The following is a 17,954-nucleotide window of genomic DNA, read 5'->3' on the forward strand; positions in this document are numbered from 1 at the left end:
AGGGAATATGGGATTACTGTAGTGTTAGTATAAATGGGTGGTTGTTGGTCAGCACAGACTCCGTGGGCCGAAGGGCCTGTTTCAGTGCTGTATCTCTAAATAAAATAAATAACATTTGACACTGAGCCACATGAGGATATATTAGGGCAGATGACCAAAAGTTTTAAGAAGTGTCTGGAGCATGGAAGGTGAGGTAAAGAGGCGGAGAGGATCAGGGAGGGATTTCCAAAGCTTATGGCCTTGGCAGCTGAAGGCATGGCCACCAGTGATGGAGCAATGAAAATCGGGGATGCTCAAGATGCCAGAATTAGGTGAGCTCTGAGCGTTGTGGGGCTGGAGGAGATTATAGAGATGGTGAGGGGTGAGGATATGGAGGGATTTGAAAGCAAGGATGAGGATTTTAAAATTGAGGTGCTGCTTAACTGGGAGTCTGTGTAGGTCAGTGAGCACAGTGGTGATGGGTGAACAGGACTGGGTTCGAGGTAGGACACAGGCAGCAGAGTTTTGGATGATCTCAAGTTTACAGAGGGTAGAATGTGGGAGGCCGGCCAGGAGTGTGTTAGAATAGTCAAGGTGAGAGGTAACAAATCCATGGATGTAAGTTTCAGAGGCAGATGAGCTGAGACAGTGGTGAAGTCTGGTGATGTTACTGAGGTGGAAATAGGTGGTCTGAGTGATGGTGCTGATATGCAGTCGGAGGCTCATCTCGGAGTCAAATATGACACCAAAATTATGAATGGTCTGGTTTAGCCTCTGACAGTTGCCAGGGAAAGGGATTGAGTTGGTGGCTAGGGAGTGGAGTTTGTAGCAGAAACTGAAGACAATAGCTTCAGACTTCCCAATATTTAATTGGATGAAATTTCTGTTCTTCCAGTACTGGATGTCAGACAAGTCAGGATGGTGTGTGACTTGGAGGGGAACTTGGTGTTCACATACACCTGCTCTGCTGGTCCGTCTAGATAATGGAAGTTGAGGGTTTGGGAGGTTCTGTCAAAGTTCTGGTTGAGTTGTAGATATATAAAATCCCTCTCCTCTCCCTCTCCCTCCCACCTCTCTCTCTCTCTCTCCTCCCATAGAGAGCCGAGTCTTGTGTAGGTCCAGACTGGGTGGCAGGGGTTCCTTTCCCTGAAGGACATTAGTGAACCAGTTGGGGTTGTACGTCAAAACAGCAGCTTTCATGGTCACTTTTTCCTCGTACCGTCCCCAAAATGTTCCAGATTCATTCAGCTCCATTTCCCAACCTGCCTTTGTGTTTTTGTGGGTTCTCTCACACTTTTTTTTTTCTTTTTAAAATCCATTTCACAGGGTTTTGGAAGGAGAGGAATTGCAGTCGTGAAATGCAAAAAAACATCAGATCAGGATCTGGAGGAGTCACCCAATTTATCGTAACCTGAATATCACCAGATTTTGAACGTGGAAAGAAAAAGCAGCGATCAGAGTGGAGAGAAACTGAACACATGTTCTGTGTGTGGACGAGGTTTCAGCTGATTATCGGACCTGTTGAAGCACAAGTGCAGTCACACTGGGAAGAAACTGAACACATGTTCTGTGTGTGGACGAGATTTCAGCCGATTATCGGACCTGCTGAAACACAAGTGCAGTCACACTGGGAAGAAACTGTACACATGTTCTGTGTGTGGACGAGGTTTTAGCTGATTATCGGACCTGTTGAAACACAAGTGCAGTCACACTGGGAAGAAACTGTACACATGTTCTGTGTGTGGACGAGGTTTTAGCTGATTATCGGACCTGTTGAAACACAAGTGCAGTCACACTGGGAAGAAACTGTACACATGTTCTGTGTGTGGACGAGGTTTCAGCCGATTATCGGACCTGTTGAAACACAAGTGCAGTCACACTGGGAAGAAACTGTACACATGTTCTGTGTGTGGACGAGGTTTCAGCCGATTATCGGACCTGTTGAAACACAAGTGCAGTCACACTGGGAAGAAACCATGTAAATATGGGGATTGTGGAAAGGGATTCAATTATTTAGTTGAGCTGGAAGCTCATCCACGCAGTCACACTCTGGAGAGGCTGTTCACCTGCACCGAGTGTGAGCAGGGATTCACTCAAGCATCCTACCTGCTGACACATCAGCGAGTTCACACTGGGGAGAGACTTTTAAATGTCCATTCTGTGGGAATTGCTATAAATGTTCTACTGAACTGATGTCCCATCAATGTGTTCACACTGACAGGAAACCGTTCAGGTGCTCTCACTGCGGGACTGGGTTCAGACGATTCCACACTCTCACTGTACACCAGCGCATTCACACTGGGGAGAGGCCGTTCACCTGCACGGAATGTGGGAAGGGATTCACTCAGTTACCCATGCTGTTGACACACCAGCGCGTTCGCACTGGGGAGAGGCCATTCACCTGCATAGAGTGTGGGATGGGATTCAGTACTTCATCCAGCATTCTGAGAAACCAGCGAGTTCACACTGGGGAGAGGCCATTCACTTGCTTTGAGTGTGGGAAGGGATTCACTCAGTCATCCCAGCTACTGGCACACCAGCGAGTTCACACTGGGGAGAGGCCATTCACCTGCACAGAGTGTGGGAAGGGATTCGCTACTTCTTCTGATCTGCTGAAACACCAGCGAATTCACACAGCGGAGAAACCATTCAACTGCACAGAATGTGGCAAAGGATTCACTACTAACTCTGACCTTCTGACACACCAGCGAGTTCACACTGGGAAGAAGCTGTTCACCTGCTCAGAGTGTTGGAAGGGATTCACTCAGTCCTCCAACCTTCAGAAACACCAGGGAGTTCACACTGGGGAGCGGCCATTCACCTGCACAGAGTGTGGGAAGGGATTCACTCAGTCCTCCAACCTTCAGAAACGCCAGGGAGTTCACACAAGGGATCGGTCATTCACTTGTTCTGACTGTGTGAAGGGATTTACTACTTCATCCTATCTGTTGAGACACCAGCGAGTTCACAAGTAACTCGGGGATGAGAAATTTTCATCAAATATCAGATTTCCGACATTGATGTTTCGGAAATCCACCATTGGCTTCTCCCCTTCTGACCTGAACTAAAAGACCGGCTTTGAAAGAAATTGCAGCTGCTCGGCGATTTTATTTTTACCTTTTTATGTCACCTTTATTTTTTATAGTCTTCCACCTTGGTGGAAATGAATTTCAAACAGGAAAGCAAGTGGGTGGAACTGCAAACTCCTTCACAACTTCAGTGTGTCAGTCTTCTGTAAATAGACAAAAAGGAGATGTGTGTATACACAGACCAATTCCCAATGTTTATTTTTGCCTTCATGGGATATCTTAGCAGAGACCACCTGAGAACTGACACAGCTCATTTGACATGGTTTAAAATTAATGGTGCAGGATCAGTAGCTGGCAAGTCGCTGGTCTGCAGCAAAAACATTGGTCTGTCAATAGGAATTTGAAACTTGCTTCCATTTACACAGCAGTGTGTGTCTGAAATAATTTCTGAAAACTCTGCACATACTGGTTACTGAATGTGAATATCCTGCAGTGAACATGAACTGTATAAACTTAATATGTCCTGTGCTTTGCAGCAACTGAAGTGATCTGGAATTTCCACTTATCGGTTTGCTCAGGTGTATGGCTGAATTCCATTCATTGTTCACCTCCATTTTCACTGTCTACTGACCCAGTCACACTGTAAACCTTGAGTCAGTGTGAAGCTGTCTTTTACACCATAGTGATGGAACACAAGGAATATAACTCTGGCCATCTTTCTTCAATGTGTGTTTTGGCATTGCTTAAGATTATCTGGAAAAGAGTGTCTTGCACCACTAGTGCTGTGCATTGGTTACAGTGAAACTATCCTGTGAGCTCTCTGCAGTCACTATAAATGGTCACTGGGTTTCTCAGGCTGATGGCACAGTACTCTGTACATGCTGTCTTTCTCCAAGCCAACACAATAGTTATGATTTTCAGCTCACCTTGCTGTTAAATGCAGCTGTCACTGAACCAATTGATGCAGTAGAACAGGAGCCAGAAGTGTTCATCACTGTTGGGATATACAGCTGTCTATTGGACCTGCTGCATTGTCACAGGGCCTTTACCAAACATTTGAGCTTGTTTTGGGGATGATGCAACAGAACCTCAAACTTGTTACTGTTGAGGTTGTTGTCGGCTGTCCCTCGATTTGAGGATGACATCCACTCAAAGTTTCTGCCATGGGTCTTCAGGTCACTGAATAGGCCGATTCATGACCTGCAGATCTTTGGGCACATGGGGCAGGATGTCCCACCAGGTATTGGGACCTGGAGTGCAGGGATTGCTTCCTGGAGGTACAACACTAGTCTCATTACTTCTCCACTGTCACCAGCAAGATCTGGGACACTTTTTACATTGCATAATATCTGGACCATTTGAAAAGGAAAATCACATTTTTCATTCGTTTTCATTATTATAATCAGATCTGCATGGCAAACAAGATTATTTTAGTTTCGAATCATTATAATGTGACTAATTATGTTATAAAATCTACCATGAGTCATGATATTTAAAAACAAGCAATTCTATCTATAGAGGCACCACATTTGCTAAAGTTAATAAGGTTATTTGCCTCTTTTGTGCTTGAAGGTATATAATTGTCTAAAAGAAAATTGGATCAGGAGTATCACATGCTCCTAACAGAATGTTTAGTTTAGTTTAGAGATACAGCACTGAAACAGGCCATTCGGTCCACCGAGTCTGTGCTGACCATCAACCACCCATTTATACTAATCCTACACTAATCCCCCTCCCTGTGTTCTACACTGACATCATCCTTCTCCATAGTGAACACAGATGAAAAGTAATCATTTCAAACCTCACCTACATCCTCCGGCTCCACACACAGATTGTCACTTTGGTCCCGAATGGGCCCTACTCTTTCCCTGGTTATCCTCTTGACCTTAATATACTTATAAAACGCCATGGGATGTTCCTTTAGCTTGGCCACCAGTGATTTTTCATGCCCCCTCTTCACTCTTCGAATTACTTTTTTAAGTACCCCACCCCCTACACTTTCTATACTCCACAAGCACCTGCACTGTTTTCAGCCCTCTGAATCTGCCATAAGCCTCCTTTTTTCCCCCATTATCCAATCCTCTATATCCCTTGACATCTAGGGTTCCCTGGACTTGTTGGTCCTACCCTTCACCTTTTGGGAACATGTTGGCACTGATCTTTCACTATTTCCTTTTTTATTGACTCACACTGGTCTGATTTAGACTTTCCCACAAGGAGCTGCTCCCAGTCCACTTTGGCCAGATCCTGTTTTATCATATTGAAATCGGCCTTCCCCCAATTCAGTACCTTTATTTCTGGTCCTTCTTTGTCCGTTTGTTTGTTATAATTCCTGAATAATGTTTGTGTTTTAGGCAGTGAGATGTATTTTGATGTTTAAATGCAATGTACAGCAGCCATTTTAACTCATTTTAGAGTCATGGAGTCATTTACAGCATAGAAGGAGGTCATTTGTTTAGTTTCTGATTGTGGATTTCTCTCTGTGTGTCTCTCTCTTTCTCCCTATCTTTCTCTCTGAATGAGAGAAGTGGGAGAGAGAGAGAAATAGAGAAAGGAGAGAGTGAGGGAAACAGTGGACTGTCATCCTTTCACCTGTAAAAGATGATGGACATGCAGCAAACAATCTATTTAGGTGATTTATCTTCTCTTGGTTCACCTTTGCTGATGGCTGTAAAAGCCAACCGTTGAGACACAGGCTCTGCCACAAGTGCTGCACATGAAGCTGCCAAGTGATGCTGTGAGTTGTTGTGTTTGACATTGGCGTCTGTTGCCAAGCTGCTGCAGCAACTGGTCATCGTGGTATTGCACACCAGTCCACAGGATGTGTTGCCATTTCCCTCTTTCGTCAGCTAGTGACTCCCAACTGCGATAGTCGACATTTAGGGATTTCTGGTCACACTTGCAAATTCCTTGAAGCGGAGCTTTGGGCGCCCACTGGTCGCCTGGCCCCTGCTACCTGGGTTCTTGGGTAAGAAACCATCTTCCATCTTGTGGACTTGTCTGATCCACCAAAGCCACCTCTGTTTGATTAGTGCCAACACACTTGGGAGCTCTGCCTTTGAGAGGACTGCCACATTTGTGATTTTGTCCTGCCAGGATATACCCATAATGGGCCACAGACAGCAAAGATGGAAATTATTGAGCTACTTTTCCTGGTAGCTGTCAATCACCCATGTTTTATAGCCATACAGCAAGGTGTTGAGAACACAGGTCTTATAAACCATTAGCTTGGTCCTAATGGTCAGCATGATGTTATCCCATGCATTGACATGTTACAGCTGCTAAAAATCTCCTGGAGAGAGAAATGAAACATTGATGAGAACGAAGCAAAGACTTCTTAAAATAAAAGACACATCAATAGCCCAGAGCTCCTTTTCTCTGTCACTCACTAACATTGACGATCTCTGCATCATTTACACATCCCCCACTATAAACCCAGAGACTGTAAAGTGGGAACAGATTTAAAATGTGAGAGGGACGATTAGGTGCTGAGATCTTGTCCATTGTCATGTTAATCCAGGTACCAGGGCTGCTTTGAACAGAGACATTCCAGGGAGCTGCTTTTTGATGATCTGTGAACTTATTCCTACAAGGTTATTGTTGAGAACATTTGCTGCATCTTTCAGCTAATCTACAGGCGGACAGTGACATGACCAGGCCCCAGTCTGTCCAGAAGCTGAGAAACTCTCTTTAAAACTGCCATTAAGGTGTTAATTCCTTATCATTGTCCCAGGATTTATCTTTACACATCAGGCCTTTGGCAAGGGGGTGGGGAGAGTGGTTTTCGACACAGGCTGGGAGCTGGGCAGTCACTAAACACTGGAGAGCCCCAGAGCCTGTCTCTCTCCCTCTGTGTTTAACCTGTCATTTCAATCTCTTTCTCACCCTCTATTTCTCTCTTTGTCTCACCATCTGTTTATGCCTCATTGTAAAAACACAAACACTGCTGATTCCCCATCCCTCTTCTGTTCACTGTCCCCATACCCACTCAGCCCAGGATTGGTGTTTTGTACACTCAGTGTCACAGTGTGAAGAAGCTGATGATTCCTTCGGGAGATCTTTTAAACCTCACTGTCCCAGGATTTACTTTTGCAAATCAGATCTTCTGGAAGATGAAATAAAACCAGAAAGTGCTGGAAATACTCATAAATAAATACATATAAATTGTGTGGCACTGTATCAAATGCCTTTTGAAAGTCCATGTACCCCACATCAACAACATTGCCCCCACCAACCCTCTCTGTTATGTCTTCAAAAACTCCAGCAAGTTAGTTGAACACGATTTTCCCTGAACAAACCCACATACTGAGTTAGGTGACATATTGAGTATTCTGGAAGGGAGCAAAAAATTGCATTGTGTCATTGATAGATTTAGCGAGTGGAGATAACAGAGACAGCAGGAGGTCAATGTGGGGAAGTGTGAGGTCATTAACATTAGAGTCATGTATGGAACAGAGGAGACCATTCAGCCCATCAAGTCCATGACAGTTCTCCACACAGTAATCCACTCAGTCCTACTCCCCTGCTTGACCCCTGTAGTCCTGCAAGTTTATTTCCTTCAAGTGACCATCCAATTTCCTCTTGAAATCAGTGATTGTCTCTGCTTCCACCACCCTCATGGGCAGCGAGTTCCAGATCATTTACTACCCACTGTGTAAAAAAGTGCTTCCTTATATTCCCTCTGCATCTCTGGCCCAAAACTTTCAATCTGTGTCCACTAATCCTCACACTTTTTGGGATTTTCTTCTCCCTGCTGCTTTCACATGCGTTCAAATCCTCTGAAGAAGGAATTTTCCTCCACACAAGATCAGGGGGCAGGTTGTTCAACCTTGCCCGTCTAAGAGCGAAGTCCAAAGTACGGAAAGTCCTCATCAGAGAACTCCTCTTTGCTGACGATGCTGCTTTAACATCTCACACTGAAGAATGCCTGCAGAGTCTCATCGACAGGTTTGCGTCTGCCTGCAATGAATTTGGCCTAACCATCAGCCTCAAGAAAACGAACATCATGGGGCAGGATGTCAGAAATGCTCCATCCATCAATATTGGCGACCACGCTCTGGAAGTGGTTCAAGAGTTCACCTACCTAGGCTCAACTATCACCAGTAACCTGTCTCTAGATGCAGAAATCAACAAGCGCATGGGTAAGGCTTCCACTGCTATGTCCAGACTGGCCAAGAGAGTGTGGGAAAATGGCGCACTGACACGGAACACAAAAGTCCGAGTGTATCAGGCCTGTGTCCTCAGTACCTTGCTCTACGGCAGCGAGGCCTGGACAACGTATGCCAGCCAAGAGCGACGTCTCAATTCATTCCATCTTCGCTGCCTTCGGAGAATACTTGGCATCAGGTGGCAGGACTATATCTCCAACACAGAAGTCCTTGAAGCGGCCAACACCCCCAGCTTATACACACTACTGAGTCAGCGGCGCTTGAGATGGCTTGGCCATGTGAGCCGCATGGAAGATGGCAGGATCCCCAAAGACACATTGTACAGCGAGCTCGCCACTGGTATCAGACCCACCGGCCGTCCATGTCTCCGTTATAAAGACGTCTGCAAACGCGACATGAAATCGTGTGACATTGATCACAAGTCGTGGGAGTCAGTTGCCAGCATTCGCCAGAGGTGGCGGGCAGCCATAAAGACAGGGCTAAATTGTGGCGAGTCGAAGAGACTTAGTAGTTGGCAGGAAAAAAGACAGAGGCGCAAGGGGAGAGCCAACTGTGCAACAGCCCCAACAAACAAATTTCTCTGCAGCACCTGTGGAAGAGCCTGTCACTCCAGAATTGGCCTTTATAGCCACTCCAGGCGCTGCTTCACAAACCACTGACCACCTCCAGGCGCGTATCCATTGTCTCTCGAGATAAGGAGGCCCAAATGAAAGAATCCTTGTACCATTAGTTAATGGGAACAGTTTTCCTTGTCTAACTTATCCATGCCTGTCATAATCTTTTACACTTCGATTAAATCTCCCTTCAATCTCCTTTGTGCAAAGGAGAACAACCCCAGCTTTTACAACCTCACCTTGTAACTAAAATTTCCCATCCCTGGAACCATTCTGGTAACTTAGATCTAAGGAAGATGAATCAGAATATTTTCTAAATTATTAAAAGTTAGGAACTGTGAAGGGACAGAGAGATTTCGGGTTTCATGCACAGAAATCACTAAAAACTACTGGACTGGGAGAAAAGGGAATTAAAATGTCAAATGGAATGTTTGCCTTTATCTGAAGGGTGAAAGTAATGCTGCAGTTATATGCAACTCTGGTTACACATCATCTGAAGTGAGGTGTTTAATTCTGGGCAGCACATCTCAGGAAGGATATATCAGCTGTGCAGGAGGTACACTGCACATTCACCAGAATGATATCAGGGCTAAAAGGGTTAAATTGTGAGGACAGGTCATATAGACTGGGCTTGTATTTCATAGAGTATGAAGATTAAGGGGTGATGTAATTCAGGTATTAAAGAAGATTAAAGGTTTTAAGGGGGTCGATAAAGAAAAATGATTTCCTCTGTTGGTGGAATGCAGAATAAGATGGCACAACATTAAAATTAGAGCTGGGCCATTCAGGGGTGCTGTCAGGAAGCACTTCTTCACACATAGGATAGTGAAATCTGGAACACTGTCCCCCCAAAAAGCTGCTATGGATGGGGAGAAAAGGAAAATGTCAAAACTTGAGAGTTACCTATTGGGTAAGGTTACAGGGATATGTAACCAACTCTGGTAAAGGTAGTTGTGATATGGATCAGTCATGATATAACTGAATAGAGGAACAGGCTCGAGGAGTTGAATGGCCTCCTCCCACTCATGTGTTCCTCTGTTTTACAAGATCACTGGGACTGATTCCCTGAGGCTCCTCTCACAATACCGAGACCGTCTACTCCTGACCAATATGAAGCAAGGGTATTCAGGGTGGTCTAGACAGGACAACAATCTCCCCTTCATAGACACATGATCCTGACTGTGAGGTGACGGTGCGTCTGGGAGAACGATGGGTGGACACAGTGTGTGTTGTTATTTTAATGATAATCTGAACCTCAAGAAACAAACCACCCTGAGGACTGAAATAAGGTTCGTTGGCTCCTGTTATCTGGGCTGTTTGAGCTGGACAATGGCCTGACCCAGCACTGACAGGACAGGACAAGCCCACTGGGAGATGGCACAAGGCCAAATTAAGACTCAAGTACAGCACTTTTATGAAATAATCAGTTGAGAAAGGGTTCAGTAATAACCTTGTAGAAAGAGAGAAAATGGGGAGCTATTGTCCAATTAGCCTCATTAGTTGTAGGCAAAATGCTGGAATGTATTATCTGGGGAAATGGTAACAGGGCACTTAGAAAATCATAATATGATTCAGCAGAGTCAACATGGACTTGTGAAGAAGAAATCATGTTTAACAAATCTGTTAAGAGTTTCTTGAGGATGTAACTAGTCAGGTGAATAAGGAGGAAACAGTAGTTTATTTGGATTTTCAAGAAGCAAGAAGCATTTGATAAGGTGCCACACCAGAGGTTATTACACACAATTCTTTCTTCAATCATAAGTTCAGAAGTGGGGATGTTCGCTGATGATTGCACAATGTTCCGCACCATTTGCGACTCCTCAGATACTGAAGCAGTCCCTGCAGAAATGCAGCAAGACCTGGACAATATCCAGGCTTGGGCTGATAAGTGGCAAGTAACATTCAAGTCACACAAGTGCCAGGCAATGACCATCTCCAACAAGAAAGACTCCAACCATCTCCCCATGACATTCAATTGCAGTACCATCACTGAATCCCCCACTATCAACATCCTGGGGGCTACCATTGACCAGAAACTGAACTGGGAGTAGCCATATAAATACTGTCGCTACAAGAGCCGGTCAGAGGCTAGGAATCCTGCGGTGAGTAACTCATCTCCTGACTCCCCAAAGCCTGTCCACCATCTATAAGGCACAAGTCAGGAGTGTGATGGAATACTTGCCTGGATGGTACAGCTCCAACAACACTCAAGAAGCTCGACACCATCCAGGACAAAGCAACCCACTTGATTGGCATCCTATCTACAAACATTCACTCCCTCCACCACTGACACACAGTGGCAGCAGTGTGTACCATCTACAAGATGCACTGGAGGAAATTAGTGAACCAGGTGGGTTTTTAGGACAATCCGTAGTTTCATGGTCACCAATATTGATCCTCGCTTTTTAATTGCAGTGGTGGGATTTGAATTCATGTCTCAGCATCATTAGTCCAGGCCTCTGGATTACTAGTTCAATAACATAACCACTATTGTCCAGCACCCCCACTCTGCTCCATCTCCTCCTATGAGGAGAGGTTGAGTAGACGAGGCCTATATTCCCTGAGGTTTAGAAGAAGGAGATGTGATCTGACTGAAACATCAATTGTTAAGGGACTTGACCGGGTCGATGCTGAGAAAATGTTTCACCTGGCTGGGGAATCGATACAGTCTCAGGATAAGGGATCAGCCATTTAGGACTGAAATGAGGAGAAATTTCTTTACGGTAAAGGTTGTTAATCTTTGGAATTCTCTTCCCCAGGGAGCAGTGGATGCTCAGTCATTGAGTATATTTAAGACAGAGATTGATAGATTTTTTGGGTATTACGGTAATTAAGGGATATGGGATAGTGTGGGAAGGTGGAGTTGAGGTAGATGATCAGCCATGATCTGGGTGAATGGCAGAGCAGGCTCAAAGGGCCGAATGGCCTCCTCCAGCTCCTATTTCTTATGTTCATTAAACCTCAGTCTGGTTCCTCTCGAGCTGCCGAGTGAGAGAATTAAATCTTTCTCGACAAATCACCAAGATACCAGATGACAAGTCATACCCGAAACATCATTTATTGGTTACAAATCACAACTTAGTTAAATCTGGACACACAGACACTTTATAAACATGTATAAACACATTTAAATGTAATCAGAGTTATCCAGCAGTTCAGCACTAATAGGGAGAGTATTTCACAAAACAAGTAACAAAGATGAACCAGACGATTCAGTGATTGACTGTAAATCAACACTAATGGATGCTGAGTATTAATTACAGCAGGGACCGGAGTCTGAGCTTATAAATTGGTGAGTTTACTTGAAGAGTAATTCCTTCACTATCTGACATGTTAACAGTTGTGAACAGCCTGTCTGTCCAACAGCTCCAGTCCACGAGTGCTAAGAAACACACAGAGCTTAAACAGCCTCATTCCTGAGCTAAAGAACAGACTTTCTCCTGTCAATATAGAGTTACAGGATTGGCCTGAGATCTGTTTATTGTTCATCTTTTGTTCAGTACATTTACTGAGTGGATTTAAATTGAAAATGAGGTTTGAAGACATGATGGTCTATTCACACATGAATGAGAGACGCTGTGGGGCAGACGCTCAGTCCAAGAGGAGCAACTGACATCAGAAATAAACCCCAACTGTCAGAATGAACATGGTTCAGTCTGGATATGATTAACAGCAGCAACAGCAGAATCCAACCCCTGTAATTATCTGTGAACTCGCTGGTGTCTCAGCAGATAGGATGGCTGAGTGAATCCCTTCCCACACTCAGAGCAGATGTATGACCTCTCCCCAGTGTGACTGAACTGGTGTGTCACCAGGTGGGATGACTGAGTAAATCTCTTCCCACACTCAGTGCAGGTGAATGGCCTCTCCCCAGTGTGAACTCGCTGGTGCGTCAGTAGGGCGGATGAATGAATGCCTTCCCACACTCAGTGCAGGTGAACGGCCTCTCCCCATTATGAACTCGCTGGTGCGTCAGTAGGGCGGATGAATGAATCCCTTCCCACACTCAGTACAGGTGAACGGCCTCTCCCCAGTGTGAACTCGCTGGTGTGTCAGCAGCTTTGATGACTGAGTAAATCCCTTCCCACACTCAGAGCAGGTGAACGGCCTCTCCCCAGTGTGAACTCGCTGGTGCATCAGCAGGGTGGATGAATAAGTGAAACCCTCCCCACAATCAGAGCAGGTGAACGGCCTCTCCTCAGTGTGGATTCGCTGGTGTGTCAGCAGGTTTGAGAACTGAGTGAATCCCTTCCCACACTCAGTGCAGGTGAATGGCCTCTCCCCAGTATGAAAACGCTGGTGTGCGAGTAGGGAGGATGACTGAGTGAATCCCTTCCCACACTCAGTGCAGATGAATGGCCTCTCCTCAGTTTGACTGTGTTGATGAGTTTCCAGCTCAGACGTGTAATTTAATTCTTTCTCACGGTCCCCACATTTCCACAGCTTCTCCCCAGTCTGACTACACTTGTGTATCGACAGGCCAGCTGATCGGCTGAAGCCCCGTCCACACACAGAACACGTGTACGGTTTCTCCACACTTTTTGCTTCCATGATCAAAAGCCGATGATATTCAGATCCTAATGAATCGAGTGACTGTCACATCTTGAGGTGATGTTTGAGTTTCCTTCCGCAAATCCTCCCTTTCTAATACCCTGTAACATGAAGTTACAACAGGAAAAAGGGAGTGAGAGAGAACCCACAAAAACACAAAGACAAGTTGTGAAATTGAGCTGAATGAATCCGGTAATTTGTGGGACCAGAACAGAGAATGGGCGGGGCTTCAGGGTCCCAGTGAGCAGGAGAGAAAATCATTGACTCATGAATTTTATTCTCACTCTGCACACAGGGGCTGGAGAACTGAACCCAGCCACAGTAGATGGAGGGAGAAAACTGGCAGAGGAGGAAAGAAATGGTGCAGATGGTGTCATGGGTTTGGATTTCAGCACAGGGAGGAGGGAGAGTGTGTGGGACTGCGATTTACAGCTTTGGGGAAACAAGAGGAATAAAATGTTCCATAGGATCTCGAATTGTCTGTTCTGAATTTCTATCCTGTACTGACAGTGATGACTTTTATTACCTCCTTTTACAGGGGATTAGGAGAGGATTTCCACACATTGATTTGATGCTCACTCTGCACACAGGGGCTTTCGCACCATCTCTCCTGAAGGTGCTGGGGTCACTGTTTACATCCCACTGAACTGTAAGAAAGAATATCTTATTAGATGATATTAAAGATAGTATTATATTATAATAATATAACGAGAGACCGTTCACCTGCTCCATCTGTGGGAAGGAATTTAATCGATATCCAAAATGCTGAGACACCAGTGAGTTCACAAGTGACTGCAGCTGTTGCATTCTGTAATTATTGCTGCTGTTAATCACATCCAGGACTGAACCATATTCATTCTGACAGTGGGGTTTATATCTGCTGTGTTAATATTCTTTCTAGCTGGGGTGGAGTTTAATATTCCAGCAATTGGTTTGCTTTACTTTGTAACTTTTACTCTTCAAATAAAGTAGCTCCCTTTGGGCTATTCTCAGGGTTTTGTGGGATGAAACCAAACAGTGATTTACTTGTACTTTTGGCAATTTTGTATATTATATTCACTGCTCATAATGAGATCTGTTCTACATTGGGAAGACCAAACACAGATAGGGTGATCACTTTGAGAACCATCTCCATTCAGTCTGAAAGCATGTTCCTGGGTTTCCAGTCACTTCCCATTATAATTCTCCGTCCCACTCCCACTCTGACCTCTCTGTCCTCTGCCTCAAGCCCTGTTCCAATGAAGCTCAATGGGAGCTCGAGGACTTTGCAACCTTCCGGACTCAACATTGAGTTCAGCAGTTTCTGTAACAACAGACAGTTGTCAGGATCTGGAACGCTCCACCTGAAAAAGGTGGTTGAACCTGATTCTATCAGTCATTTTAAAAGGGAGTTGACAGGTATTTGAGAATGAGGAACTTACAGGCTTACAAACAACAAGTGGGTGTGTGGGACTAAGCACAACTGCTCTTTCAAAGGGCCAGCACATGCACAAAGGGTTGAATGGCCTCCTTCTGTGCTGTAAATTTCTATGATTCTAGGAGTTGGCCATTTAGCCCCTCGAGCCTGTTCCATCAGGAAATGAGATCATGGTTGATCTGTGATCTAACCCTATATACTCGACTTTGTCCCATTTCCATTAATACCTTTGGTTAACAAAGATCTATCAATGTCAGATTTAACATTAACATTGATCTCGCATCAACTGCTGTTTGTGGAAGAGAGTTTAAAATTTCTACCACCTTTTGTGTGTAGAAATGTTTCCGAACTTCACTCCTGAAAGGTCTGGCTCTCACTTTTACTCTACACCTCCTAGTTCGACACTCCAGAACATCCAGCCCATGGGCCAGAATCCAGCCTGCAAATGGTTTCCATCGGACCTGCCAAAACATTCAGTGACTGACAATGGTTACAGCTCCTTTACCAACATGGCGGAGACACGTCACTGCACATGTCCTCCTTTACCAAGATGACAGACGAGCTTCCGCACCTGATATTTTGGCTCCTTTAGTAAGATGGCGGTGCCCGGGCTGAGCTGCTTCTCTGCTGGCGCTTCCCGCCCAAACTCCATATCCAATGCAGCCTTCCCGGCCGTGAGCTCAGGACCCAGGCCAAGCACTGGCTCTGCCTGCGTATGTACTCAGCCTGGGCCTCAGACTCTTCATCACCGTCTGAGGAGGTGCAGGCCCAGCAGCAAGGTGCAGTGGTAACCAGGCCCTGGGAGCAGGCTGCAGTGGTAACCAGGCCCTGGGAGCAGGCTGCCGGGGTGACCGGGCCCTGGGAGCAGGGTGCCAGGGTCCTGGGAGCGGAGCAGAGAGAGAGGGGGAAGGAGGGAGAGAGAGAGAGAGAGAGAGAGAGAGAGAGGGGGAAGGAGGGAGAGAGAGAGAGAGAGAGAGAGAGAGGGGGAAGGAGGGAGAGAGAGAGAGAGAGAGAGAGAGGGGGAAGGAGGGAGAGAGAGAGAGAGAGAGAGAGAGAGGGGGAAGGAGGGAGAGAGAGAGAGAGAGAGAGAGAGAGGGGGAAGGAGGGAGAGAGAGAGAGAGAGAGAGAGGGGGAAGGAGGGAGAGAGAGAGAGAGAGAGAGAGAGAGGGGGAAGGAGGGAGAGAGAGAGAGAGAGAGAGAGAGAGGGGGAAGGAGGGAGAGAGAGAGAGAGAGAGAGAGAGAGGGGGAAGGAGGGAGAGAGAGAGAGAGAGAGAGAGAGAGAAGGAGGGAGAGAGAGAGAGAGAGAGAGAGGGGGAAGGAGGGAGAGAGAGAGAGAGAGAGAGAGGGGGAAGGAGGGAGAGAGAGAGAGAGAGAGAGAGGGGGAAGGAGGGAGAGAGAGAGAGAGAGAGAGAGGGGGAAGGAGGGAGAGAGAGAGAGAGAGAGAGAGGGGGAAGGAGGGAGAGAGAGAGAGAGAGAGAGAGGGGGAAGGAGGGAGAGAGAGAGAGAGAGAGAGAGAGGGGGAAGGAGGGAGAGAGAGAGAGAGAGAGAGAGGGGGAAGGAGGGAGAGAGAGAGAGAGAGAGAGAGGGGGAAGGAGGGAGAGAGAGAGAGAGAGAGGGGGAAGGAGAGAGAGAGAGAGAGAGAGAGAGAGGGGGGAAGGAGGGAGAGAGAGAGAGAGAGAGAGAGGGGGAAGGAGGGAGAGAGAGAGAGAGAGAGAGAGGGGGGAAGGAGGGAGAGAGAGAGAGAGAGAGAGAGGGGGGGAAGGAGGGAGAGAGAGAGAGAGAGAGAGAGGGGGAAGGAGGGAGAGAGAGAGAGAGAGAGAGAGGGGGAAGGAGGGAGAGAGAGAGAGAGAGAGAGAGAGGGGGAAGGAGGGAGAGAGAGAGAGAGAGAGAGAGGGGGAAGGAGGGAGAGAGAGAGAGAGAGAGAGAGGGGGAAGGAGGGAGAGAGAGAGAGAGGGGGAAGGAGGGAGAGAGAGAGAGAGAGAGAGAGGGGGAAGGAGGGAGAGAGAGAGAGAGAGAGAGAGGGGGAAGGAGGGAGAGAGAGAGAGAGAGAGAGGGGGAAGGAGGGAGAGAGAGAGAGAGAGAGGGGGAAGGAGGGAGAGAGAGAGAGAGAGAGAGAGGGGGAAGGAGGGAGAGAGAGAGAGAGAGAGGGGGAAGGAGGGAGAGAGAGAGAGAGAGAGGGGGAAGGAGGGAGAGAGAGAGAGAGGGGGAAGGAGGGAGAGAGAGAGAGAGGGGGAAGGAGGAGAGAGAGAGAGAGGGGGAAGGAGGGAGAGAGAGAGAGGGGGGAAGGAGGGAGAGAGAGAGAGAGGGGGAAGGAGGGAGAGAGAGAGAGAGAGGAGGAAAGAGGGAGAGAGAGAGAGAGAGGGGGAAGGAGGGAGAGAGAGAGAGAGGGGGAAGGAGGGAGAGAGAGAGAGAGGGGGAAGGAGGGAGAGAGAGAGAGAGGGGGAAGGAGGGAGAGAGAGAGAGAGGGGGAAGGAGGGAGAGAGAGAGAGGGGGGGAAGGAGGGAGAGAGAGAGAGGGGGGAAGGAGGGAGAGAGAGAGAGAGGGGGAAGGAGGGAGAGAGAGAGAGAGGGGGAAGGAGGGAGAGAGAGAGAGAGGGGAAGGAGGGAGAGAGAGAGAGAGGGGGAAGGAGGGAGAGAGAGAGAGAGGGGGAAGGAGGGAGAGAGAGAGAGAGGGGGAAGGAGGGAGAGAGAGAGAGAGGGGGAAGGAGGAGAGAGAGAGAGAGGGGGAAGGAGGGAGAGAGAGAGAGAGAGGGGGAAGGAGGGAGAGAGAGAGAGAGGGGGAAGGAGGGAGAGAGAGAGAGAGGGGGAAGGAGGGAGAGAGAGAGAGAGGGGGAAGGAGGGAGAGAGAGAGAGAGGGGGAAGGAGGGAGAGAGAGAGAGAGGGGGAAGGAGGGAGAGAGAGAGAGGGGGAAGGAGGGAGAGAGAGAGAGAGGGGGAAGGAGGGAGAGAGAGAGGGGGAAGGAGGGAGAGAGAGAGAGGGGGAGGGAGAGAGAGAGAGGGGGAGGGAGAGAGAGCGGGGGGAGGGAGAGAGAGCGGGGGGAGGGAGAGAGAGCGGGGGAGGGAGAGAGAGCGGGGGAGGAGAGAGAGCGGGGGGAGGGAGAGAGAGCGGGGGAGGAGAGAGAGCGGGGGGAGGGAGAGAGAGCGGGGGGAGGGAGAGAGAGCGGGGGGAGGGAGAGAGAGCGGGGGGAGGGAGAGAGA

At 47.4% G+C, this 17,954-nt stretch overlaps 1 protein-coding gene and 1 pseudogene across 1 annotated transcript; one reads left to right on the forward strand and one right to left on the reverse strand.

Annotated features, from left to right (window-relative positions):
• LOC137362232 (zinc finger protein 850-like) overlaps positions 1–13,863 on the reverse strand; it is a 46,799-nt pseudogene extending 32,936 nt beyond the window's left edge.
• LOC137362231 (zinc finger protein 436-like) lies at positions 1,891–3,168 on the forward strand. Its single transcript, XM_068026668.1, has one exon. The coding sequence runs from the start codon at positions 2,172–2,174 to the stop codon at positions 2,952–2,954; it is 783 nt and encodes a 260-aa protein (XP_067882769.1). The 5' UTR covers positions 1,891–2,171; the 3' UTR covers positions 2,955–3,168.
• Positions 13,864–17,954: the final 4,091 nt, after the last annotated feature.

This window comes from Heterodontus francisci, unplaced genomic scaffold (genome assembly GCF_036365525.1).
Source record: "Heterodontus francisci isolate sHetFra1 unplaced genomic scaffold, sHetFra1.hap1 HAP1_SCAFFOLD_526, whole genome shotgun sequence".
Classification (NCBI taxonomy): Eukaryota; Metazoa; Chordata; class Chondrichthyes; order Heterodontiformes; family Heterodontidae; genus Heterodontus; species Heterodontus francisci.

Excerpts from the sequence above, each read along its gene's own strand:
- LOC137362231 (XM_068026668.1), top strand. The coding sequence starts at position 2,172 with ATGTCCCATCAATGTGTTCACACTGACAGGAAACCGTTCAGGTGCTCT.